Genomic DNA, 26684 nt, shown 5'->3' on the forward strand with positions numbered 1-26684 from the left:
ATTTACTCACTGTGTGATCTTGGGATGTGAATTGAGCCCTCCAAATCCCGTCTCTGTATCTGAACATTTTCTGACACAGAAGCACTAGTAAGTGTCAGTTGGTACTTGATCCTGCTCCAGGCAGAGCTGCATCCGGTATGCTTCAGAAATTAACCATTGTTCTCTGTTACTAAAAATTCTCCAGGGAAAAAATGCACCCCTCCCTTCCCCCATTACCTCTCTTTTTAGTTTTTCATAGTTATTTAGTCATTATAATGAGAGAAAGACTGAGAGACATAATAAGTTAGTCTCAGCTAAGCTTCTTGTAAGGTGGTTGAATTTTGCTGTTCACAAGTGTAAAACATGATTGGAATTTTTAAAAGGCGATGTTGAGTCCTCATTGTGAAATTAACTTTATATTTCAAAGTACCTCTTTTTCTTTTCAGTACTTTGTAGTATTTAGTGTCCTGTTGATAATATGATCTCACTTGGTCCTCATTCCCATTATAATTTATTTAAATAATTATTCAGTGCCCATTCCTGATTTGAATGCCCTATGCTCAGGTCTTATCTATCAAAAAAAAATAAGTCCCTCATTGTTGTCCCTTCTCTTTATAACTTAATACGAAGTATTTAATATATTCTCTGCAATTCATTTATAATCTGTTTTCTATTATACCACTCTCTAGAAAGTGAGTCTCACAAAAAAAACACCAGTATTTGTTAAGACCTATCTTGGTCTTCATGCTTGTCCTAGAGCATTTGATACTAGTGATCATCCATCCCCTCTCTCCTTGATTATCATTTCTTGTTTTATTTTTGTTGTTTTGTTTTCCTACCTCTTTCCCTGCCTTTTTCCACCCCCTATGCTTTGTTGATTGCTTTTCCATCTCCTGCCTTCCAATTTTGGCTATTCCCACAGGCTTAGTCCTCAGCACTCTGCTCTTCTTTCTTGCCCCTAACCCAGAAAGGCCAACATTTCCCATGTCTTTAGCTAGCTAGCACCTCTATGCATATGACTTCTAATCTTAAGTTCTCAGCTGACCCAAATTGAATTCTGGTATTTTCAGCTGCTTCTAGAACATTACCATTTGTAGCTCCTTTGCTGCTTTTTAAAATTCAGCATATTTAAAATTGAACTTTTCAGGGCACTGGTTGGCTCAGTCGGTGGAATGTACAGCTCTTGATCTTGGGGTTGTAGGTTTGAGGCCCATTTTGGGTGTGGAGATTGCTTAAGGATAAAATCTTAAAAATTTTTAAATTAAAAAAAAAATATTGAATTTTTCAAACCACTTTCTTCCCAACCCTCATGACCTGCTTATTTCTGTTAGTGGTGCACTGTGGTTTTGAAACCTTAGACCCGTTTGAGGGAGAGGTCTTGAAATCTTGGAGCCAGCTTACATGGGCTCACAGGAGCTGAATACTAATTTTGTGAGCTGGTTGTTAAGCACAGCCATTATGAAAAATTAAATTATATAAACTTACAATTAAATAAATTATTTCTAAAACAAAGGTAATAAATACTCAAAACACATCACCTCATAATTATTTTACTACTTGTTAATATTGTCTACACTCCTGACGTTAATTATGTTAATTATGTCTGACAGAAAAGTATATAATGGTGTGCTGTTGTATATTTCTTTCCAACATTGCAGTTAGTGATATTATATTAGTGGTTGGAAATTGGTCGTGGTGGGAGTATTTATTTATTTATTGTGGTGGGAGTATTTAAACTACAGAAATCAACAAATGCTACAAGTTTGAGCTAGTTGTGTTACTTTGTCTAAGACTTAAAGTGGTGGAGGAAATGTTAATATTGCTGGTTAAAATAAAAAGTATGTTATATCTATGTTCATATTGTGAATAGCACAAAAATTAAAGAAATATTCCCTCAGTTTTTGAAAGCTGTTACCCAATTCATTATGAACCATTTTCTCCAACTGGGTAATCTACCTATCACCTTCTTAATCCTTTATTCACAAAGGACAAACACTCATACCTTCCCATCACATTTCCACCTCATACCCTCATATTTCCACCTCTGTACCTTGTCTTCAGTGATTTTTACCATCTTCTTTCTGTCAGAACATTTTCTAATCCTTCCAGGGGGTCCCGAGTGGCTCAGTTGGTTAAGCATCTGACTCTTGATTTCAGCTCAGGTCTTGATCTCAGGGTTGTGAGATTGAGCCCTGCATCAGGCTCTGTGCTCAGCACAGAGTCTGCTTGAGATTCTCTCCCTTTCCCTCTGCCCCTCCCCCAGGCGTGCTCACTCTCTCTCTGCGTCTCTCTAAAATAAATAAATAAATTAGTTAATTAAAAATGTTAATGCACCTCCTCCCAGTCCCCCAGTCTTTCCAGTTCTTTCTCTTCCAGGAAGCCTCACCAGCTAATTCCAGCCTTTATCTCCCCCCACCCAGTGTAATCTCTACACTCAATGTGGGGCTGTAACCCACGACCCCAAGATCAAAGTCACATGCTCTACCCACTGAGCCAGTCAGGCACCCCATAGCCATGATCTTTTCTGACTCCCATTCTGTTTGGAATGCTAGAATATTATAACTGGAAATGACGACTATACAGTTTTCCATTCAAATGTGGAAATCCTAGTATCCTGGTCTATGCTTGAAAAAAGCTGCTACTTCTGAAAGTAGCCCTTTTTATTGTTGTCTAAAGAACGACTTATGTTGAAAATGAATCTGCTTCCTTATACTTGTCACTTGCCACTGATTCTGCATTGTGTCACTCAATGAAGTTGTCACTGGACTTGGAACGAACCAGAACACCTATTGCCACTTCCTGCAGTTATGTGACCTTAACTTCTCAAAGCCTCAGTTTCCTCAGTTCCTTCAGGGTACAAAATAAACTTCATGGGGCACTTGTTTGGATTAAATAAATAAAATGAGATTATGGCTGATTATAAAACATAGTAGTTAATGGCAAAGACTAAATTCAGAGAAAGCCCAAACTGAGGCCTGTTTTTACACTTGTGACCTTGGGCAAATTACTTAACTTCTGTGCCTTGTTGCCTCATGTGTAAAATAGGAGTATTACCTACCTTATCAATGTGAAAGAGAGGAGATCATGTGTATAGCATTCAGCATGGTGTTTGACATTAACCACATATTTTCCCAAAGTTAGATCTGTTTTCCCATATTTTCATTTATAAAATTGGAATTTTTTTTTCACAAGGAAAATCCCCCTCAAAAGTTTTTTTTATTTATTTTGAGAGAGAGTGAGTATAAGTGGGAAGGGGAGAGGGAGGGGCAGAGAATCTCAAGCAGACTCTATGCTGAGTGTGGAGCCAGATGCTGGGCTTGCTCTCATAACCCCGAGATTGTGACCTGGGCTGAAAAAAGAAATATTTGATAAGAGAGGAGTTAACATATAGGTACTCCCTGTGAAACACTGGGTACCTAGCATTTTTGTTTCCTTTGCATTCTGGAAGGCTTTTCTTTTTTTTAAGTTTTTATTTATTTAAGTAATCTCTGCATGCAGTGTGGGGCTCAAACTCACAACCCTGAGATCAAGAGTTGCATGCTGTTCCAACTGAGGTATCCAGGTGCCCCTGGAAGGCTTTTCTGATTCTGACTGGACTCATCTGTCTGTCATTGGCCATTATATCACATTTTGGTCCAAAATAATTCCTGAGAGGTTTCAGGACGATTGACTCTCCCTCCCCTTGCCCAGACTTTCTAGAACATTGTTTACAGCTGGCTATAGTATGTAATAGATCTGGCTTCAGTTTTTAAAACATATATTTCTGTTAAGTGTAACTATTTCATATGTATTGTAATCCAAACTGAAAATTTCTGAATTTTATTATTGTTTCCTATTTCAAAGTCTTTAATCTGTGTTTACCTAGAACCAGAAATTCTTGGGTAACTAATAAAAGAATTCAAGATCAAATAAAAGTCAGTCTGTTTGATTCTCATCCACAGGTCCGCAAGCATATCAATGATCTTTATGAAGATCTGCGGGATGGCCACAACCTGATCTCTCTGCTGGAGGTCCTCTCAGGCATCAAACTGGTGAGCTTCTCCCTTCTTATGAATGCAGCCCTATTAATGACCTACTGGTCCATCTTGTTGAATGCCAGGACTGGCCACCACTGCCTGTTCTCGGTTATGTGGGAGGAAGAAGTAGAAGACATTACTGGTGGACTTGGTTTCTAATTCAGACTGTTTTAGAATGATATAATTTCATCTTAATAGGAGATGATGTATCATATTCTCATTTCTTGATGAAATCAGGTATCTGTTTTATTTCTTTCATATCTGCATTTTTTTTTCCTTACTTGTTCTTTATCTGTTTGTAGATGGAGTATTTCAGGAACAGTAGATTCACATTTAAAGGTTTTTAGTAAGGTGTATTTTTCATTCTAGAGTTTTATTTCTCATCTATATAGCCTCCCCTCTTTTTCCGTCTACTGTGAATTGTTTTATTCTCTGTATTCAGCTAAGGATATGGAGTTCACATTTAAAATCTCAGAGTTATTTTTAGAGTTATTTAGAGTTATTTTTTGGAATTCACCTCACTTTCTTCCTTCATCGATTCACGGAGTCTCACAGGTTTGGAGAAGTACTAAAGTTGGTATGTGACCACAGCCCTGGATGCAGTACGTTTGAGTTCCTTGGATAGTTAAACATGCCTGCCTCCTCCCAAACTGTTAAACACTGCTTTAGGGGAAACACCTACATACCTGAAGGCAGATCTTGCCTGGGCTTCTTGGCTTGTCAGATGATAGTTCTTGTACTTGCTTTGTTTGAGGGATCAAAATAACCCCACCTGTGGGCTCTTTGTTTTGTATATTTGAGCCTAATGGAAGCAGGGGAATCCTATGCAGTTGGTGTTCTGCCTCTAGTGTCATAGACAACGTAGTTTTCATTTAAAAGAGTCCAGGGCTGAATACTGGAAACATCGCTGGGGAGTGAAAGAACCAAAATCCAGCCCACACACTGCCTTTGGTGAATTCTTAGTCATTGTTTGCTGTGTTTCTAGAAGGAAATTTGGCACATTAAATTTCACTCCTTAAGTAAGATTCAGTTTCTTCAAGGATTGGGTCTTGGCTTCCCATGGCCCCTTTGTTTTGGGTTCACATCTTTTTTGTCTTAGAATAGAATTACTTTTATAATTTTTAATGGACAAAATTGACAGACATTTTTATTAGCACAGCTGCTACAAGTGAATTCCAGTTCTTATCTGGCCTTCAGTTATAAATCTCATAAGTAATCAAAATGTCACTTTCACATTCCTGGACTTTATTCTTTAGCACTCACAAAGTTACATTTTGGGCATTTTAGCTGGGATATCTGATTAACTCACAGTGATTTTTATATTGAAAATGATTCTTTTTGGGACACTGCTTACAAAAACAGGCTGAAAACACTCCAATCTAATTTCTTTGCCCAACCTTTGGAAACCTGTAGGTTCTTTATGGAGTATTCATAGGGTATCATCTTTTCACTGAGAACCATCCAGATATCTCTTCCACGTTTATTCTCACAATCTCTTTCTCCTTTAGTTAATTCACAAAAAGAGAGGGTGGGTGGCCAGGGAGAATTGAAGATCTGTTTTCTTTTTTTTTTTTTCTTTTAAATATTTTATTTTATTTATTTGAGAAGGGGTCAGAGACAGAGAGAGAGAGAGGGGAGAGAAAAGAGGGGCAGTGGAAGAGGGAGAGAGAGGGACAAGCAGACTCCACGCTGAGTGCAGAGCCTGACACGGGGCTCGATCCCAGGACCCTGAGATCACGACCTGAGCCAAAATCAAGAGTCAGATGCTTAACCGACTGAACCACACAGGCTCCCTGAAGATGTTTTTCAACATTAAGTGTTCCATATAACTTTGTGATCTGGTCTTGATTCAGTTTTGCATGTTTTGGGAGGTGGGAGGATATTTTCATACTTATTTTCAGTTTTTTAAAAAAATGTTGCATTCATTTCCTTTTCATTTTTGTGTTATGAATTTCCTGTTACTCTGTCCTGTCTTTGCCTTGGTGGTGGCCAAAGGAGCCAGCAGGGCTGAAGACCCTCCGTCTCGTGAGCATGCCCTCCTGGCGCCATACAAACAGCGAGGAGCAGGAGGAGGAAGATGATGATGATGTAGTAGGTCCTCCTGGGGATGCCAGGATCCCAGCTGGCACTGCAGGGCCATCAGAGAGTCTGAGGTTCTCAAGGTCTCCAAGTAACTTAGTTACCAGCCACCTTCTTCCCTTTGCACCTGGGAATTTGGGTCCCAAAGAAAGTGGTTAAAACTAATTGTGCCTCTTGCCACTGTTAGATGATCCTGGAGTGGGGATTGTTTTGCTTATCTGAGAGTGGTTGGCACGAAAAAGAATCATGGTGTTTGGAGGTGTCAAGTGCCTTTGTGACCTGGAGACCCATAGCCTTCTGGTGGCCTTGCTGTGTTGTCTGAGTGGATTGCAGAGCTGTGGAAAGTTTAGCTGAAGGCATGAGAGTTAATTGCTCTTGGCTCCACACTTCAGACTAACTCTCACTCTCTCTCCACCTCTAGCCTTCAGGTTCTCACCAGACACCATGGCATCTGTTTTCAAAACAGCCTGTTGTTTGCAAACCACTCACTGCATGGAGATACTCTGCCTTGGTCAATAATATCTCTAGTTGCTGTAGAGGACAGTGATTTTAACTTGCATGCTCTTAGGGTATTTATTTTTGGTGGGGAGTACGAGGAGTAATGATAAGAGTGTGTAAGAAGGGCATTTCCTGTTTGCAGGCCCTAAATTATAGCCCATACTCTTTCTCCAGAAACACAGATTAGGCAATATCCCTATTTCCAGTCCTCGTAAGGTCATTTTTCCACCTCCTCAATCTCCCTGCCCATTGCCTTAGACTTTTCAGTTTCACAGGCTCTGTCATCCTCAAAGCCATGTTCACAGTAGTTTAGCTGAAATGACTGAAAAAGAGGTTCTTGCTAGAAAGATTTTTCCTAAATCTTTGACATAAGAAGTTATCTTGCTGCCCAGAGAGGACTCAACTTCTCTGCAGATTATCCCTGTGTGGGAGCGCTATTTGGGGGCTCCCAGAGGTTCTTCTACCCTTATCGTGACACATGTTGGCTTACGTTTTATGCGGTTCAACTTGGGGCAATGTTTCCTTGGTGCAAGCACCTGCCGCAGAGCTACCTTATTATTCATCAGCCTTTAATTAGTACCACTTTGACATTTACAAATGAATTGGGTATATATATAACCTATCTATCTATCTATATATATATCTAGTGAGAGTGTTGTCTCAGGCCCAGTTTTAGTAAAATAAAAGCAACATTGGAAAATGAGCAGAAGAAAAGGTCCCAGAGGTAGGTAGCCACCCCTGCATGTTCTCACTGGGCAAATGGATTTCAAGCACTTTGGAATGGATAATTAGCTGAGCTGTGGACAGGGCACCAGAGGCACCAGAGGATGGAGGTGAGCTTCTCTCCTGTGGCTCGTCTGACATCCTGGACTGAGCGACTAGCAGGAAATACTTTCTTTGGAGTATCATGTTGAACAGCCATACCTCACCAAGGTTTTCGTTGCTCATGGTATTTCATAGTGGGTAGAAGGTGGCTTTCTTGAACGGACACCCCTCTGCCTGGAAAATAGATTTCTTCCTGATTTTTATCTCATTTTTACATTTTTTCTCTGGTTTATTGAGCATATATAACTCTTCATTCCCTGGTTTAAAATTGGCTACTTCTAGCTTCTTTTGCCAGGTTTTTAATAAGGTCGGCTCTATTAATGTGCAATATGCAATTAAGACTTCCCACCTTCCCTTAAAATAGCATTTAGCTGTGATTTTAGGAGCCGTAGAGCCAGGATTTGTTCCCATTACCTGTACACCCAGAATCAGGTTTTGCCCCACTGTGGCTGCAGAAGGACCTGTAGAGAAGCCATGGCACTGGTTCAGCATTAAGACTCAATGCACACTGTGTGCTCATAGGAGGGCAGTGGTAAACAAGCATTTTGAAGGCCGCAGGGAGCGTGGCAAAACACACAAAGGTCCCGCCATTAAGGGGTGCTTTTTGTAATGCTCCCATGGCTGGCTTCCACCATGAGGAATTCCTTGTTATCCTCTGGAATGAGAAAGAAGTGGGGTCTGCATGGGTAAATTGGTGTAGCTAAAATTAACACTTGTTTCTGTTTGTTTGCAGCCCCGGGAGAAGGGCAGGATGCGTTTTCACAGGCTGCAGAATGTGCAGATTGCCCTGGACTTCCTAAAGCAGCGACAGGTAACATGAGTCCATGCTTTCCCTATTCTGCCTGGGAATGCTGGCATTGAGTCCCCACTTACGGGAGTTCTCAGCACTCCTAATGGGCCCTCGGTAATTGCTACCTCTGACTGGCCCAGTCTGAGTCTTGCTTGCTAGTGAGCAATTGTGTTATGGTTGGTCGTCCTTGCATAGAGCCTGTGGCCTTCCTGAGTGGGACAGTGTTAACAGAGAAGAGCAAGATCCGAAGATTGAACCTTATGGACTCATCTTAGGTGGAGGTCAAAAGAAAGGTGGAAAATTAAGGTCAGCAAAGAAGATAGAAAAGGGTACAACACCCAGGAAGAGGGAAAACAAGAGGGTTACACTATCCTGAAAAGTAGAGGAGGGGCTGGTCAGGTTTAGCTGTTGTGTTGGTGCCACATGAGGTCTGAAGGAAAGGTCTGAGCCACCAAGCATTGGTGACTTAAGAGTATGGTCTGAATAGAGCAGGAAAGCACTTGGAGTTTAGTGGGCTTCATTATAGAACGGGAAAAAAAGAAGTTTTCAACATGTTTTTGGATGTAGGAGGAGAAGCCAGTGAAGAGAGACAACAGAAATGAGGCTGAGGAGGAATACTGAGAGATAAAATGTTACCTCTGGGAGATGCCGTAGAGAGGTACAGGCCCAGTTTCTGCATCTTCTAGATAAGGAAACTGAGATCTGGACAGGTGAAGTGACCTGCCCCCAAGCGCACAAGCTGGAGCGAGCTGGAACTTTTACCTAAGTCTCCTGTCATTGAGGTTCAGTAATCCTGCCACCACCCATGCTGTTTCTCCCTTTCCTCCCCACTTCCTGATGGACGGAACCAAGTCCAGGAATTGGGGATGAGATCTGAGCACAGGTGGTATGGTTATCTTTGAAAAAGAAAAGGCAAATGCTCCTTTCTCTGAGATACAGGGAGAAGGAAGGAGGGAAGGATGATGATGCAGGAGTGGTGTGTGGTGGGAAGGAAGATGGACAGGGGGTCTGAGAGTTTGTCTGCTTAGAGCCAGCCATGTGGAAGAGATGGGTCTAGCCACAGGCAATAGCTTGGCCCAAGCTGACATAGAATGGTATGCATATTTTTAGAATTAGTTCATTTTTGTTACTTTTATCAGTTTCTTATTAACTTGGGAAATTCTTCTCTGTGCTCCCAAAGCAGTTTAGTCCCAATATAACATCTACTACTTCATTATTTCTCTGTTTGCTGTCATGTTATATAGGCCCCGTGAGGACCAGGAACAGGATCTTAACTTTTTAAATTCATCACCTGCCATAGTGAATGGTCTGTAATTGACACTTAATAATTATTTGTTGAAATGAATTAACAAATGAAAAGTAGTGGGAGAATTAGAGGCAGTGTTTAGGGGAGTAGAGAAAACAAGATTGGGAATATCTGTGTGTAGAGCTGGAGGGAATCTGGAGGTTCTTAATAGCCAAGGTCAATTGAGAAGAATTGATTAGCTACACATCTAAATAAGGGCCAAGGGTAGATTTAGTTACTGTGATCAAATGAAAATGTATACAGATAAGAACAGTAGACTCAGAGAAGGGCAGCAGGAACTCTAGAACAGCTCTTGGTAATGGGGAAGTCCAAGTTGTAATTGTGTGGTTATCCAAAGTAGAGTAAAATCAAAAGTCCTCAAAATGGAGAAGGCACATGAATTTTGCAGATGAGGTGATATTTGGGTCATTGAAATGAGTACTAATATCACCAGTTTTAGGAGCTAGGTGTTAAAGTCATCAAGGGTTAGGAGAGATTGGAAGGTAGACTTCAGAATGGAAGAGGCAAGCTGGTTGAAGTGTGACGGAGGAATATGGCCTTGGCTTATACCGCAGTCTACCAACTGTGGGTCAGTGATTGGTGATTAGAAAACTATTCTCTATAATCTATAAGAGTGACTTTTCCTTCTGGAAATACAGGTGTCTTTGTTCAGGCTGCTATAATAAAAATACTATGGACTAGGTGGTTTATAAGCAGCAGCAATGTATTTCTCACAGTTCCGGGAACTGGGAAGTCCAAGAGCAAGCCATTGCTGGCAGATTCGGTGTCTGGTGAGGTTCTGTTCTGGTTCATAGTCTGCAGTCTTCTGGCTGTGTCCTCATCTGGTGGAAGGGCAAGGGAGCTCTCTGGGCTCTCTTTTACAAGGGCACCATTCCCATTCGTGAGGGCTTCCCCCTCATGACTTAATCACCTCCTCACCTCTAAATGCCATCACACTGGGTGTTAGGATTTAACGTATGAATTTTGGAGGGACACAACCATTTAGCCTGTACTACCAGGCCACCGTTAGTGTGGGGGAGAAGTGAAGCTTGTTCAAGGTCTCTAGAATTCTTTAGAGACACACAGATTTCAGTTCAATTGGAGAGAGAGGACAGTTCAAGGACAGTTTGTCACAATTGAACAGGAACTCCATGAGGGTGTGACAGAAGAGGCTAGCTGAGCTGGTTTTCGTGGTATCCTCTCAGTTTCATCACCAAAAGTCCCACAGCCCAGGAAGTCTCTCAGTTTCCAGCACATGAGACTGTCGGCCACCCAGCGGGGGATAGGGCCCCTGTGTCTATGCACATCGTGTTGTTGGAATGAGATTTTACGAGTAAAAGCAGATGCTAGTGGAGGCATGGGCCGGTGTGGATATCTTCAATAGAGGAGGGAAAATAGAGGTGGGAGCAGGCCAAAGACCAGTAAGGAAGAAGATCTTTCAACCCCCTCCCCCAGGGAAAAAAACAAAGGAGAAAAGTCAGGGCTGTGATGACTTAATAAAAAAGCCACTCAGGATACCATGTGCTGATTACAAGGTTGCCTTGCTGATGGGAATGCAAATTGGTGCAGTCCTGTTGGAAAATAGTTTGGCGGTTTCTTATAAAGCTAAACATATACCAACATATACCAGTAGTCCCACGCCTGCCAATTTACCCTATAGAAATGAAAGCATATGCTCATGAATCTAGGAGCTTTATAAATTATTGTCCCAAACCAAAAACAACCGGAATGTTCTTCAGTGGATGAATGGGTAAACACAGCATAGTCTGTTGATACAATGGAATACTACTCAGCATAAAAAGGAGCAAACTGCCGATATATGTAACAGTGAGGATGGAGATCTCAAGGATATTATGCTCAGTGGGGGAAAAAAGCCAGTATCGGAAACTTACATACTGTATGATTCTATTCATACAACATTCCAGAACAGGTAAAACTGGGAACGGATCACTGGTTGGCAGGAATTAAGGGTGGGGACAGGGTGTGACTACAGAGGGATAGTCACCTTTTTGGGATAACGGAACTGTTCTATTATCCTGATTGTGTGGTAATTACCCACATCTATACAGATGTTGAAACTCAGAACTGTGTGTGCAGGCGTGTGTACACACACACACAATCATTTTAAGTATATATAATGCTGAAAATCTATAAAAATGAAATCACAACAAAAATTCCCAGAGCTCTGAGATCAGCTTCTGTTTCTTTTCCAGGTGAAACTAGTGAATATTCGCAACGATGACATCACGGATGGCAACCCCAAGCTGACCCTGGGCCTGATCTGGACCATTATTTTACACTTCCAGGTAGGGCCTTTGAAGTTTGGGGTCACTGTTGCTTGGCTTGGACATTGTCTAGAAAGAGCTGGAAGCTGTACAGCCTTCCATGAACCAAGTGCCTAGCCTTCCTTCTCTGTGCCAGGAACAAGGGTGAGAGCAGGAGTGGCCTGGGGACAGAGCTGTTGTGGCCTAAACCCAGAACTTCCTGTTCATTTGCATGCTGAAATGGGAGTTTTCACTTGTCTGAGTGTTGACAGGTTGTTAGAAGTCTCCTCTGCTGAGTCAAAACCGGCTCTTGGGGACTCAGAGAGTGGAGGGTTTGATGCTTTAGAAGGGTGGAGTGAAGGCATATAATCCTGCTTTGATGTAGACTTTTCCTCATCTCTAATGATCTTAAAACAAGCCTGGTTAATTATAGCACAGCCTTTGTCAGTTTGGGCTTCTCTAATGAAATACAGGCGCACCTTTGAGATACTGCTGGTTTGCTTCCAGACCACCACACCAAAGCAAGTCAGATGAATTTTCTGATTCCCCAGTGTGTATAAAAGTTATGTTTACACTATACTATAGTCTATAAGTGTGCAATAGCATATCTAAAAAAAAATGCACAAACCTTAATTTAAGAAATACTTTATTGCTAAAAAATGCTATTACCTGAGTTTTCAGTGAGTCATAATCACTGATCACATATCACCATAATGGATGTAGTGAACATTTTGAATTGTTGGAAAAATTACCAGAATGGGACCCAGACACAAGGTGAGCAACTACTGTTGGAAAAATGGCACAGAGAGACTTGCCTGACACATGGTTGCCATAGACTTTCAATTTGTAAAACAACACAGTATCTTCAGAGTGCCATAAAGTGAAGCACAGTGGGGCGAGGTGAGCCTCTGCTTACGTGGCTTAAGCAGCAAATACTTTTTTTCTCATGGCTGTGGAGGCTGCATCAGATGCAGGCTGTGGAGGCTGCATCTGAGGTCAGGGTGCAGCCTGGGCAGGTTCTTGGTGGGGGCCCTATTCCCAGTTAGCTCCTCACATGACCTTCCCTTGACACCTGTGTACAGAGAAAGCGATCTCACATCTCCGCATCCTTTTATAAGGGCATTCATCCTGTTATGGGGGCTCTGCTCTCATGTCATCTGAACCTAATCACCTCCCAAGGGCCCCCACCTCCAAATATATCACATTGTGGGCTAGGACTTCAACTCGAATTTTGAGGGGACACAAACATTCAGTCCATATAGCAGGCACCTTAGCAGCCGGGTTTGTATATGTGCTTGTAACAAGCGCAAGTGTCCCTTCCATCAGACTCAAGAGCAGTGGCCTCTTGGTCGTGTTCACATGGTCACACGGCCTTCTTGTTGCTGCCCCCTTTCTAAGAGGGCAAATCCTTTTCAAGTCTGGATTGCTATTGGAAAAGTACAGTCTTATTTTTTTTTAAGATTTTATTTATTTATTTGGCAGAGAGAGAGATCACGAATAGGCAGAGAGGCAGGCAGGGGCGGGGGGGAAGCAGGCTCCCCACTGAGCAGAGAGCCTGACTCAGGGCTCCATCCCAGGACCCTGAGACCAGGACCCAAGCTGAAGGCAGAGGCCCAATCCACTGAGCCTCCCAGGGGCCCCAGTCTTATTTTTATAAAAAGACTGTCTTGAATCATTTTAGCCTAGCCAGACAAAGCTGTTTCTCAGACAGCTCCCCCATATACAGTTGCTGTTTATGAAGCTGATAGATTTGAAGGAGCACTTCTTGAGCAGGTAAGAAAAGAAGGCTAATATAAATAACTCAAGGCTCTGACTCCAGGGGCTGCGGAGTGGCTGTGATGTCCTAGTTGGGGCACTGGAGGCACCTGCTGGTTACAAGCAGAATAGCAGGTGTCCCTGAATTCCCAATTACCTGAGAAAATTCTGAGTTTGGCCCTTATTTCTTGGGGCTCTGGTTTGGAGGCAGTGCTGGTAATCTGCAAAGTATGGAAGTAATATGTGTTTTTGTGCAACCACAGGGTGTCTTCAGGCATACTTTTGGTGTGGGGATAACTAGGAACATGAACTTGGCAAGGGTGCCTTAGGGTAGGAACAAGAACTTTGTTGAGCTTTCATGGAGGACTAGAGTTACCCCCTGGAAAGCCTTAGGGGCACGGGAGGTTTTTTTGTTTGTTTGTTTGTTTTGTCTTGTTTTTTGTTTGTTTTTAAAGAAACTGTTTTGGTCATTTGTATTTTTGCCACAAACCTGTCCTCACTCTGGGTGCCCAGTGTTGGTCTCATAGGTGTGAGGTGAGAGGACTCTATCCACTATGTCTCTGTTTTCCATGACTGCAACTCAGTCTCTTTTTAAAAGGGAGACTCATGGGCCAAGGAATAAAAACTGAATTGGTTAATCAACACCTTGCTTGGGACAGAGGAGTTGGGGGTAATGGAACTGTTCCTTTTCTGAACATCTCCATCAGGAAAATGCTTACCCTCTCTTTCTTTAAAAATGTCTTTTCTTTTTTTTAAAGATTTTATTTATTTATTTGTCAGAGAGAGAGAGAGAGAGTGAGCACAGGCAGACAGAGTGGTAGGCAGAGTTTTAGGCAGAGGCAGAGGGAGAAGCTTAGCAAGGAGCCTGATGTGGGACTCGATCCCAGGACACTGGGATCATGACCTGAGCCGAAGGCAGCCGCTTAACCAACTGAGCCATCCAGGCGTCCCCTTTCTTTAAAAATTTCTTATAAAAACTTTCAAATATTTATAAAAGTAGAGAAAATAGTGTGAAGAACTACCATGTACCCATCACCTGGCTCAATAATTCCTGACTCATGGCCACTATGATCTCACCTATATCCTTCAACCCCATTAGGTTATCTTGAAAGAAATCACAAATTTCATGTAATTTCATCTGTATGTATGTGTGTATCTTTGAAAGATAAAGATTCATTTTTTAAAAATTTTATCTATTTATTTGACAGACAGCAAGAGAGGGAATACGAGCAGGCAGAGGGAGAGGGAGAACCAGGCTTCCCTGGTTCCCGCTGGTCAAGGAGCCCCATGTCGGACTCAATCCCAGGACTCCGAGACCATGACCTGAGTCAAAGACAGATGCTTAAGGACTGAGCCACCCAGGCAGCCCAAGATAAAGATTCTTAATTTAAGCAAACTGTTATAACACTCTAAGACTCAATAATTTCTTAAAATCATCAATATTTGATTAGTGTGCCAATTTCCCGAGTTACCTCATTAAAAAAACAGTTGGTTTCTTTGAATCAGAATCCCAGCAAAGTCTGTGTATTGCATTAAATTCCCCACCCCCTCCACAACCTTGCAATTCATTGAAGAAATCAGGTCTTTTGTCCTTTAAGGTTTATAAAGATGCTGATAGGATCTCTGGGATATCTTTTAAAACAGTAACCTCCATTCCTCTGTTGTATTGCTTATAAACTGGTGGTTTAGCTCTAGAGGCTCAGTCCCATTCAGGTTCCTTTTTGTGTGGTGTGGAGGGCGAGGATGGTGGTGTTGAGGTGTATGCTTATTTATACGTATCAGAAGGCACATGTGGGTTCAGCTGTTATTAGCCTGATCCACCCATTCCCTATGAGCTGTTCACTGAATAGTAGTTAGCTGTTCACCTAACTGCTGATCATTATTGCAAGTTCCACTATTTCATTAGAAGTTACAGAATGGTGCTACTCAAGTTCTTTCATTCCATCTTCGTTATTTAGCTGGAGTACTTCTGTAAAGAAGAATTTCACTTCATCAGTTACCCTGAGAAGTATCTCCTATAGGAAAGGGGAGATCCAAAGAAACTCTCCAAAGTTTCTTTCTTCTTCATTTTTCCCCCTTAGTATTACTTATGACTTATAGATTTTTAGCAGACTTAAATGTTTTGCAAAAAAATACAACTATCATTCTTCCTAATACTCAAATTACTTCATCTTTGACCAATGAGAGCTTCCTAAAGTTGACTCTGAGTCCTTTGGCATGACTTCCTTGGTCCTTTGTGATAATGTCTTTTATTTCTTGTGATGAGATGTTCCAGACTCTTTTTGTGTATTTCTTGTCCCAGGCTTCATCAGCTATTTCTCTAAGGAACTCTCATTCTGACCACAATCTGAATGCTACTGGGTTGGTCAATTTTCTGTGGACGGAGCTAGCCAATGTATTTTTCTCTTTTAAAAAATCATGAATTTATACTGATTTATCGCATTCAGACTTAAATTATAGAAGTTTTTTTTAAGTTTCTTTTTTTATTTTTAGTAATCTTTATACCTCATGTGGGGCTCGAACTCATGACTCCCAAGATCAAGAGTCACATGCTTTTCCAACTAAGCCAAGCAGGTACCTCAAAATTATGGTTTTATTTAACTTATTTGATTTTATATCTCTTTCCCTCATGCTGAAAATCTTGATTCTAACAACAATAACATATTACTTATTCCTTTTTCTATACACAAATATACATGTAGGTGTTGTACAATCACATGTATGTGTTAATGTAATGTATTTGAACCAAAGCCACAATCTCAGTGTTATTAACACTGTATGGTTAACAGTATGATTACTGAGAAGTATATGATTTCTTTGCAGTTTTCTTTGTCCTTGGGGTATATCCTCTAAGGATGTACAAATAATTATATTTTAAAGTCATTTGAAAAAAAAATCTGTTTTTGTGAAACCATTAATTCAATACAACGATTAGGTTCATTTGTTTTTATTTGCTTCTGCATTTTTAGGGATTGCTTTTTCCCCCTTTCAGTTTTATTTCACATTATATAGACCATCTGTGTTGTTCCAAAGGGACGTTTTAAAAGTGAACATGAGGTATATTCAGAGAAGCCTAGCTTCCACACCTGTCCTCTCCATCCTGTTTCTTTCCCTTCCATTTAATTTCTTAACCATTTTAAAACACTCTTTTGGTTGCCTTTCTATTGTTTGTTTATTTTAGGAAAATTCTTTTTTTTTTAAATGACTTTATTGAGGTATAATTTACATACCTTAAAATTGACCCATATCCATTATACAATTCAATGATTTTTATGAGTTATATAACCATCACCATAATCCAATGTTAGAACATTTTCATCATACCAGTAAGACCCTTCCTGCCCACTTATACCACCATCCTCCCATCTCCTCCCCAGCCTCAGGCAACCACTCATCTATTTTTGGTCTCTATAGATTTGCCTGTTCTGGACATTTCACATAAATGGGATCATGGCATATGTGTCCTTTTGTGTCTGGCCTCTTTCCCTTTGCCTTAAATTTCTGAGGTTCATCTCCATTGTCGCATGTTTCAGTATTTTATTCCTTTTTATTGCTGAGCACTTTTCTGTGGTATAGGTACAACATGTATTTTGTTTATTCAGCCATTGATGGACATTTGGGTTGTTTTCATTTTTTGGCTGTTATAAATAATGTTGATATGAGTATTTGAGTACCAGTCTTCGTGTGGATGTATGTTTTTTCCCCCCTTGGATATATACCTTGGAAGGAAATTACTGGGTTATGTGGTAAGTTTATGCATAACTTTTTAAGAAACTGCCAAACCATCTTTCAGAGTGGTTATACCATTTTACATCCCCGTCAGCAACCTGTGAGGACTCTTATTTCTCCATATGCTCGTCACGATTTGTCATTGTCTTTTAATGATAACCATCACAGTAGGTGTGAAGTGCTATTTTCTTATGGTTTTAGTTTGCAGGAAAACATATCCTTTAATTGAATTCCACAAACATTTCCTAAGGACCAACGATGAACAAGGTCCTAAGTAGAGTCTGTGGGACATAAAAGTGAACTAGACACAGACTTAGCCCAAGTTCAACTGAATAATTCAGGGAAATGAGAAGAGATGCACCATAAAATAACTTGATGGAGATTTAAAGAATCAGGAAGGTATGAGGCTGGGAGATGGAGCACAGTATGTACTCAGTAATTAACAGTTATTGGTAGCAACTTGTTAAAATTATTAACAGACCTTATAATTTCCATAGCTTTTGGCTTAGCCCACTGTTCCCTGCCGTGTTACCAGTTTCACTAGAAGATAAAATACTTTGGTTTTGTCTGTCTTTTGCACGCATATTGGCTACCTGCTTTTCTGTATTCACTATTTCAGCATGGCCAAATAACCACTTTGTCTTCCCGTAGAGGGCAGCTCTGCTGCCCGGGTATCTTCTCAAATGCAACGGACTACAAATTCTTTTCCTTTACTCTTTTTTTTTTTTAATTAATTAATTAATTAATTAATTTTTTAAAAGATTTTATTTATTTATTTGGGAGAGAGGCAGTGAGAGAGAGCATGAGCGAGGAGAAGGTCAGAGGGAGAGGCGGACTCCCCATGGAGCTGGGAGCCCGATGCAGGACTCGATCCCGGGACTCCGGGGCCATGACCCGAGCCGAAGGCAGTCGTCCAACCAACTGAGCCACCCAGGCGTCCCATACTCTTTTGGTTTTTTAAAAATATTTTATTTATTTATTTGACAGAGAGAGACACAGCAAGAGAGGGAACACAAGCAGGGGGAGAGGGAGAGGGAGAAGCAGGCTTCCCGCCGAGCAGGGAGCCCCTTGTGGGGGCTTGATCCCAGGACCCCAGTATCATGAGCTGAGCCGAAGGTAGCCGCTTAACGACTGAGCCACCCAGGTGCCCTCTTTGCTGTTCTTGACGGCTAGGTGTTTGTCTATATTAGTTACGTGTTTGAGAGCATAGGGAAGGGGTCCCTGCCTACAAAGCTTTTGGTTGACTGATAAAGAGTTACATAGAGCCTCCACTATCCTTGTCTTGCTTAAGAGAGTATGACGTATCTCTTGCTAGTTATGTATTATTGCGGTTTTCTAGTCTTTTATTATTGAGTATCTGTTAGCTGTTCTCACCAAGGACACATGCTATATAAAGCCAAAGAGAAATGCAGAGTAGAGCTATCAAATGTTAGGGGATCAGTGAAATGGTCATTATAATCTCTATTATTGGTGCTAATGAAACATTTCCGATACAACCTTCTTGCTCCCTTTGAACCACCCAGGTAAATGCTATCACGAAGTTGATGTAGGTCACTCCCATATGTGCTTCTGTGCCTTTATGACAGATGAGGTATTCATAAATGGTATGTGCTATTTCTATAGTTGACACACACCCTATCTTCTATACACCCTTTCTGTCTTAAACTAAGCTTTGTTTTTGAGGTTTATTGTGTTGATAAAAGAGGACCTGATTTGTTCCTTTTAACTAATCTATGTGGACTATACCGTGAGTGGAGCCCCAGGCAGCTGTGTGGCACAGCTGTTATTGTAGTCTGTTAGTTACCAGATGAAGAAGGCGTTCGTTGCTACAATGAACATCTGTGTACATGTGTCCTTATGCAAAGGAAAGTGAGTTGTTGTTTGGTTTTGATGATAACCATCATCAAAGTTTAGTTTAGTTTAGTTTAGATTTAGAAGTGGGTTTTTTGGATAGATACCTGGACTGGAATTGCTGGGTTATACACTTCCTTATTTTACCAAATTATCCTCAGAATCAGCATGTGATGCACAGCGTTTTCTTGGATAACATCTACTACTGTTTGAACATTTGTTTACGTGTCGTCTGGATCTCTGCAGTAGGATGCCAGCTTAACAATGGGTTTTGTCTCTTTTGTCCTTTTCTTGGCCTGGCTTAGAACACGTACTTAATAAATATTTGTTAAGTAAATGGATATTTTATGTATTTCATCTTCTCAAAGCTATGGGGTAGGTAAACCAGATAAGTAGATTGTGATGGCCATTTTCCAATGCTGGTTGTTCAGATGAGCAACGGAAGCAGTCCAACGGACATTTGTGGATTACACTTTCAGATTCTAATAATAGGATTTCTTGTCTCTTGGTTTTGTCCAAACCTGATTTACAGTTTTTCTAAAAGATAAGTTCTTCAAAGTCAGACTGTGACAAAATTAGCTTTCCAACTCTCAAATGTTTATTAAATATCTGGATATGTCTAGCACTCTGAAATATTAAAAAAAAAAAGTTCAGGGAGTTAAGGTGAAAAGTGGTTTTAGCTGGTAGGTGCGAGGTTTACATTTTTGTATACTTTATGGTACTTGTCGTATATTTGAGGCACCATTCATGTTTGTGGAATGAATGAATGAGTTCATTCACTCCAGCTGTCTCCATGGGAAGAGTTGTGGGCAGTAAACAGTTAACTAGACAAAGCCAAAGCAGAAGACATTTGCAGAATGTCTGTGCCCTAGTCCCCCCTAGTGGGCACCTTTCCCAGAAGGCAGCAGGCCCTCTGCTCAGAGCTCAGGCGAGATGAGAAAAAGGTCCAGGGAGAGGTCTTGGTGATCGGGGTTAACTTAGTTAATGAAATAGTGGAAGCAGAGCCCCTGTGAAGTAAAACAAGCCCCCAGAGCCCCTGGTTGGCTCAGTCTGTGGAGCATGTGACTCTTGATCTTGGGGTTGTAAGTTTGAGGCCCACGTTAGGTGCAGAGATTGCTTAAAAATGAAATCTTAAAAAAAAAAGAAAGAAAGAAAAAGGAAAACAAGCACTTCAACTTGGACCTTAGACTATATCTACTTTTCTTAGAGCCTAGTCAAGAAAGAGAGGATATTAGGACCCTAGTGGTGGTGATAGTACAGTGTCTCCTATCTTGTGGCTTAAGTTACAATTGAGAAGCAAAAGGATTTGCTATTGGCCGGTCACTGAGCCCAGCATGTCTTTATAGGGGTTATTTCATCAGCCCTCATACACCCCCTTACACGGGTGGTAGTATCCATGTTTTACAGGAAGGGAAACAGAACCACCTAGCAAGTTAGTACTTAGCTATGAAGCTCCTAGAGCTGGGAATTTGAACCTAGGCCTACTCTACTGAAAGCTCTGCTCCTTCCCGAGGCCAGTTTTTCCTCTGGAGCAGAAGAAAATGAAGGCCCAATTTTTCCAACATAGGCAAGAAGTTTAAAACAGAAAAGGCTCCTAGAAGGAAATGTGCTAGGTTCTGTCCGCGTCTCTCTCCGCAGCCGCCAGCCTAACAGCTGCCTTTCTTGCCCTGGAGCGGATCAGTTTCAGGAGTTTGGTTTGCTTGGATTTCACGAATTTTATTCTTGCTTGGGCCTTGGGGTGTGCATCTGGAAAGGTCCATGGTTCCAGTCCTCTTTGTTGGAGGAATGAAGGCCTGATGCCTGCCTAGAGAATTATACTGTAATGTCAGGGGGTTTTGGTGATTCAGTGGTATCCTGTAGTCTGATTGAGTTTCTATCCTGTTCTGGTCTCCTCGTCTGGTTTCTTGCTGTCGTTTAGGATCACCATGAGATGGTGCTGCCACTTCACACTCAGCTGCAGGGAAAGGCTTTGGGAAAAACACCTACCGCCGTGGAGGCAGACGGGTGCAGGGTCTCAGGAGCAGTCATGTAGGAGCTATTGCTTTAGGGTGTCTCACTGCTTTCCTTATTTGGAGGGCATTTTTCAGGACTCCAGGAGAGATTGGATGGGGCTCACATAGAGCCAGGCAGGCCATTTCCCTCTGCCGTGTGGTCTGGATGCTTTGGGTATAGAATAAACAGTGGCAGTAGGGAAGAAACACATACAGACTCTTCCCACTCCATCCACAGCCCCTTGGGTTATGATGTTGTCTCATCTGTCAGACACTGTACTAAAAATTGGGGTGGGTGAATCCCACTGATGTAATAGGGTGACTTTTGAATCCAACTTTTAAAACTTTAATTCAGACTTTCTACCCTACTGCAACTTGAGTAAAAACCATCTGGGCCTCGTTTTATCAACTTCATCTCTTACTCCCAATAGGCAGTGTTATCTGTCTGAGCCCTGGGCCCATGTGAGCCTAGCTGACAATTCAGAACATTGGGTATCTTCCTGTTTTACTTAATTGAGAACAGACTCATCTCTGCCGCAGTTATAACATGGGGTTGAAATGAAAAGTCTTAAATAGGAGTTCACATACTAGCTTTTGCCACTTACTGGCTGTGTAGCCCTGAGCAAATTAATCAACTTTCTTAAACCTCTGTCTTTACCTGTAGGATAGTGATTTTGACCTCATATGGTTACTGACAGAATGAAATGAGGTAGTGCATAGCTTAGCACAGTGCCTGGCACATAACAAATGCTGAAGGAAGTGTTAGCTGGCGGCATCAGCAGGACTGGCAAATGGTGTGTCAACTATTGTTCAGCAGAGGCGGGGCATCTCTGTTTTATTCGGAAGCCGTATCCTTTTTTATGGAGCTTCCCAACAGTACTCCAAACTGATTTCGGAGTGTCTCCTCTGTGTCATTGACTAACAGAACTAACAGATCTCTGTGCTCTCTTTCTCTCGGGGAAGGCAAGGAGGAGGGAAATAAATGCTGTAGGAGGCTAGATCTTTAAAGCCTTGTGTGTCTTAACTGTGAGGAGTAGGCTCGGGTCTCTCCTCAGGTTATACTTTGTTTAAAATAATTTTATTATTTCTGACCTGAAAAATTTGAACGGATATGTACATTGCTTGATGTTTTCATTTGGACATCCTGGCACAGCAATTGGAATCTCTTTCCTTTCAGAGGCTGGGGGCAGTGATAATGGCAGCATCCCCAGCCCTGATTCTTCTTGGCCCTTCCCTGCCCAGTTGGTAGCAGCAGGCTGGTTTGCTTTCCCCTCTTCCTCCTCCTCCTCCTTCCTTCACGTTACCTTCTTCCATGGCCTCTCTTGTTTCCCCTCCCTTTTCCCTCTACTCTTACATCCCACCCCCTCCTCCTCGCCCTCCGTAGGTTTTCCCCTCCCCTGGTTTCTAGCTCCTTTTTGCTTTCTGTTTGTGTTTCTGAGGGCAGTGCTCCAATTACCTCATATTTGGAGAGCGGAAGCTGCAGCCAATCCGGTTTCTGTCTGCTTTTAGGTCAAGTGATTTCTGAACTGCAGTGAGATGCTTTGAATTTGTCTTGTTGCAGCTCTGAGCCTGTAAGATGGCTGTCTGAATCGGCAGCGGCTGGGAGAGACAGAGAGGCGGGGAGGGAGGGAGAAAGAATTGGAGGGATTGCCGGCATAGTGCATGTTTTTAAATGTGCATCAAATCCGATGAAGCCAACGTTGGGATTTCTCTGGGATACCAGGACCGGCTTAGCTGCGTTTTTGATGAGATTAGGAGAGGAAGGCGATGGGAAATTCACTGGGCTGTGTTAAGGAGCCGAAAGATTCACTAGCTATTCCTGAGAAGGCTCCCCTATCTCCTAAGAAAAGGGTTCGGTTTAAAAGGAAGTGGAGGGGGAAGAAAACCCCTACTCCAGAGGTATCTCATGAGGAAGAACCGTTGGAAGCAACCAGAGTCATTGAAGAGACGGAAACCCAACCGAAGTTAACAGTGAGTCTCCAAAAGGAAGAAGGAGTGGGAGGGGTAGAGCATCCCCCTGCAGACATTTCGCTGCCTCGGAACTCAGCCCCCAACTCAGGGGTGGGCGATCAGGGTATGATCGTGCAGGTGAAGGAGAGATTCCAGGGGGAGATCCAGACTGCTCACCTTTTGTTGAAGAATGAGTCATCAGTTGCCAGAGGGGTCTGGGATTCCCTGGAAGAGGGGATGACTGTTATCGCTCACCTGCTTGATAACCCAGCGGAAAGGAACTGTGAGAAGTCAGTGAGCCAACTGGTGGAATTTCCTAGGACAGCATCCTGCAGCAGCCGGGCTGTGCTGCTGCCTTTGCAAGGAGAGACTGCAGTGGGGAAAGGAGGGACTCCGCTTGGACTTCGGAGCAGCACTTTCCCCAGGACAGACCACCCCGCCGTCTCAGGGACTCCAGACCACCTTTCAGAGGGCTCGCGTGCAGGGGCAGGAACCGCAGCTCTCTGCAGTGCCCCTCACATAGGTTCCTGGATTGCAGAACCTTCTGTCCCTTCTTCCCCCCTGGACCAGTCGAGAGGCCACAGACGCACAGAAATCCCTGCCGTGGGTCGAGTGCCCCCCCAGGGTCCCAGACTGCCTACTTCTCAGAGTGATTTATCCATCAGCGGTAGGACGGTGAGCATTTTGCCCTCCTCCTCTGGCTATGGCAGTGATGGGCCACATTTTCGTGGGCTCCGACCTAGAGAAACAGAACCTGAAAAGAGCTCCACATCCTTCTCGGAAGAGGATGGCACCCTTTCTTTGGAGGCAAGTCACACCCCATTGTGGGGTCTGGAGGAGGTTGGTGGGCTATGTTTGGATTTCTGGCCCTCAAACTTATTAAAGTGGAGTTTGCTAAACAGTGAGGATCTTGGTGCTTCTTCTCAAGCTTACCTGTGCTGTGTACCAAGAGTTAGTGACTGGGTTTGGCAAACGGAGTCTATTTCAGGTCTGCCTCTTGATGCTTGAAACCAAGTCTTTTGTTGTCTCTGGGGAATCCCTGATTCAGAGTAACCACACAGCATAATTGCTTGAGCTATCTGGTGGGGTATCTTTCAACGGCACTTAACTTTCTCAGGCAGGTCTGTTTATCAGCTTCCCTGGAGCAGGAAGTTGTGATGTAGTGGAAAGGATGAGGGGAGGCCTGGCTGCATCTCCTAAGCAAGTGTGGAAGGCGTGGAGAGTGCTGAAGGGTTCGGGGTGAGGCAGTTCTCACCGGCAGGATTGTTCTTCCCTGGAGAGTGATGTTCTTGCTCCTGCAGGGACACTGCTGATGACAATACCCATCCAATATTCGCACAGGTGGAGAGGGCTGATCCTTTGGTTCCTAACTCCAACATTAGAGGAGAGGCACACAGAATTACCTGAAGAGTAATCCAGAGAGGGGGGTTAGGGTAGTTTGAAGGTTCGAGGCTGAAAAAGTTTGTGTTCTGATTGGACTTGTTTATGGCTTTAACAAGTTTTTTTTTGGTGAGGTGTATATTGAGGTGTAGGTGGCTGTAGTGTTGGTGGAGTGTGCTGTGAATGCTTTTAGGGTCAAGGAGCAGGTAGGCATTCAAGAGATCTGGAGGCTGAGGCTTGGGGAGAGGACCCAGCCCAAGTGTGTAATTGTATGGGTGACTGAAGTTATAAATTGTTGATTGAAGAACTTTTGTTGGCATGTCAGCTTCTGCAACAGAAGAAATAAAAGCTTTAGGAAACGAGAGCAGCAAAAGGTGGGAGATGAAGTAGGGCATTTTCCCTGCTACCTGTGGCCAGCTGCCCTGGTGTCTGCAAAGCAGGGATGTAGCCTGTGTACGGTGCCCTGCTTACCACCTGACAGCATGAGGCTGAGCAGACACAGTCTCTTGTGCTTGATCAGTGCTTAAAATGTCCTCTTTGGGGGTGAATTGGCTCCACGGGTAGGCTCATGTCAGCGCCCTTTGTTATTACAGAGTTTAGAAACTCCCAACAGGTAGAGGGAAAGGTGGCCATTGAAAATAATTATTATATATGGTTGGGCAAGAGGCCTCCATAGGTAGAGAATGTGTGTTGTGGGGGGAGGAAGGGAGAGAGAAGTTGGAGAGGAAGAAGGTGGAGGCTGGTAGGGTGGAGTGTGCGAGCATTTGAGCTCTCGTCTTTGGAATGGATGCAGAGCAGCTTTGCTGAACTGATTGTTCTTTTGATACCATTGGCATTAAAGTAGAAGTTTGGAGGCACCGTAATGTTTTAGGAAACATGCTTATAATTGAGTGTGAGATTGACAGAAAGTTTGGAGTGTCAAATTTTAAGGAACTCCTAATGGAAATCAGTTCTAGATAATGGGCCATAGGTGACCATGGCACTTTAGTCTGGTATGTCCACACTGAGAACGGAAGTGTCTGAACGGCCCTGTGTAGTCTCAGGGAGAAGAGTGGTGGAAGAAACCCTTTGGACCATGATCTGTGGTTCAGCAGTATTGACAGCAGCATGATTCTTTGGCTGTTCAATATGAGTCAAATTGGTGTGTGGTATTTTCTGGTCATCCCATTCCTTCTACCCTTTCAGAGCAGACACAGCCAGACCAGTCAGTAAGAGCCCAGGCTGAAAACCTCAGTGACTCTCAGCTCAGAAGGCTGATATATTTCTGAGGCTCCATGTCCATCATGTGAAGCAGGGACCACAGACTTTGACTATCCTATATCACAGATGGGAAGTAACCTCTCAAGATAAGTGTGAAGTCCGTTCAGAATGAAGGTCCTTTAGGCCAAGAGGCCTGAAACCCTCACTGGTTCCAACAGGAGCTGTCTTAAGGGAGCTGCTCCCTACCAGCAGGCTGTTCCCAGGCCTCAAGGACAGCGGCAGCCAAGGAGACAGAGGCGGTGTGCTCTGACCCCACAGGCCTCCTGTAAAATGTGAGTTGAGACTCCAGGCGAGAGCATCTGACAAGAGTGACCGTCCCTCTGTGGAGTGTGAGAGCCCTGAGAAGACACAGGGGTCAGAAGAGCAGCTGCTGGTCACACTCCAGCTCTTTCCTAAGAGGAGACAGCTGGCACCTCCACAGAGTTGATTTTTTGGTTTACTTTTTGGTGCTTGTTTTGCTTTTAATATGTCAGAGTAGTAACCCTCCTCTGGAAGCAATTCAAGTTCCAGAGTGCTGTCTGTCATTGGCATAACTCAGGCTGTGTCGTCTCTCCTGTTGATCCGCCCACGTCGTATTGATGGGCATGGGACTAGGCTGTAGCTGGATAAACTTCCCAGTGGGTTTTGTTCCTTTTCAGGATAGTGAGAAATGGAAACTGATTCTTGCTGAGTGTGGGGTTTAGATAGAAGAAAACAAAGGTCTACTTTGCTGTTCACCTGTGATAGTTGATACGTCCCTTGTCAGGAAAGAGTTAACGCGGAAATAGGATGACAGGGACCAGCTAACAAAAATGGTTTTCAGAATAAGTGGACTAGGATTTGGAGCTGGGTGGGAGTATCAGGCACAGACCTTCTCTCCGGAGGACTCCCTCCCCACAGCTTCCATCAATATCCATAATACCTGACTTACTGGAACAAGGAAAATGACTGAAAACCCCTTCCCCCTCCCTACCTTGGCTCCCATGCCAGTCTCCTGTCCACAACGTGGGCAGGTTCTGTCAAATGAAGAATCTGGCTGTGTACCAGTGTCCT

At 42.9% G+C, this 26684-nt stretch overlaps 2 protein-coding genes across 29 annotated transcripts in view; both read left to right on the forward strand.

Annotated features, from left to right (window-relative positions):
• Window positions 1-26684, forward strand: part of MACF1 (microtubule actin crosslinking factor 1) — a 337353-nt gene that overhangs the window by 136330 nt on the left and 174339 nt on the right. For all 28 annotated transcript variants that reach the window (XM_032877332.1, XM_032877340.1, XM_032877337.1 and 25 more), the window contains exons 3-5: window positions 3921-4010; window positions 8131-8208; window positions 11686-11778. In XM_032877332.1, the coding sequence (XP_032733223.1) occupies window positions 3921-4010; window positions 8131-8208; window positions 11686-11778 (261 nt within the window). The remainder of the gene's footprint in view (window positions 1-3920; window positions 4011-8130; window positions 8209-11685; window positions 11779-26684) is intronic.
• On the forward strand, window positions 22686-23984 carry LOC116879265. Its single transcript, XM_032877370.1, is given in 2 exon segments — window positions 22686-23848; window positions 23850-23984. Coding segments are annotated over 2 exon segments (1065 nt in total). The 5' UTR covers window positions 22686-22829; the 3' UTR covers window positions 23896-23984.

This window comes from Lontra canadensis, unplaced genomic scaffold (assembly GCF_010015895.1).
Source record: "Lontra canadensis isolate GAN:19392208 unplaced genomic scaffold, GSC_riverotter_1.0 scaffold60, whole genome shotgun sequence".
NCBI lineage: Eukaryota > Metazoa > Chordata > Mammalia > Carnivora > Mustelidae > Lontra > Lontra canadensis.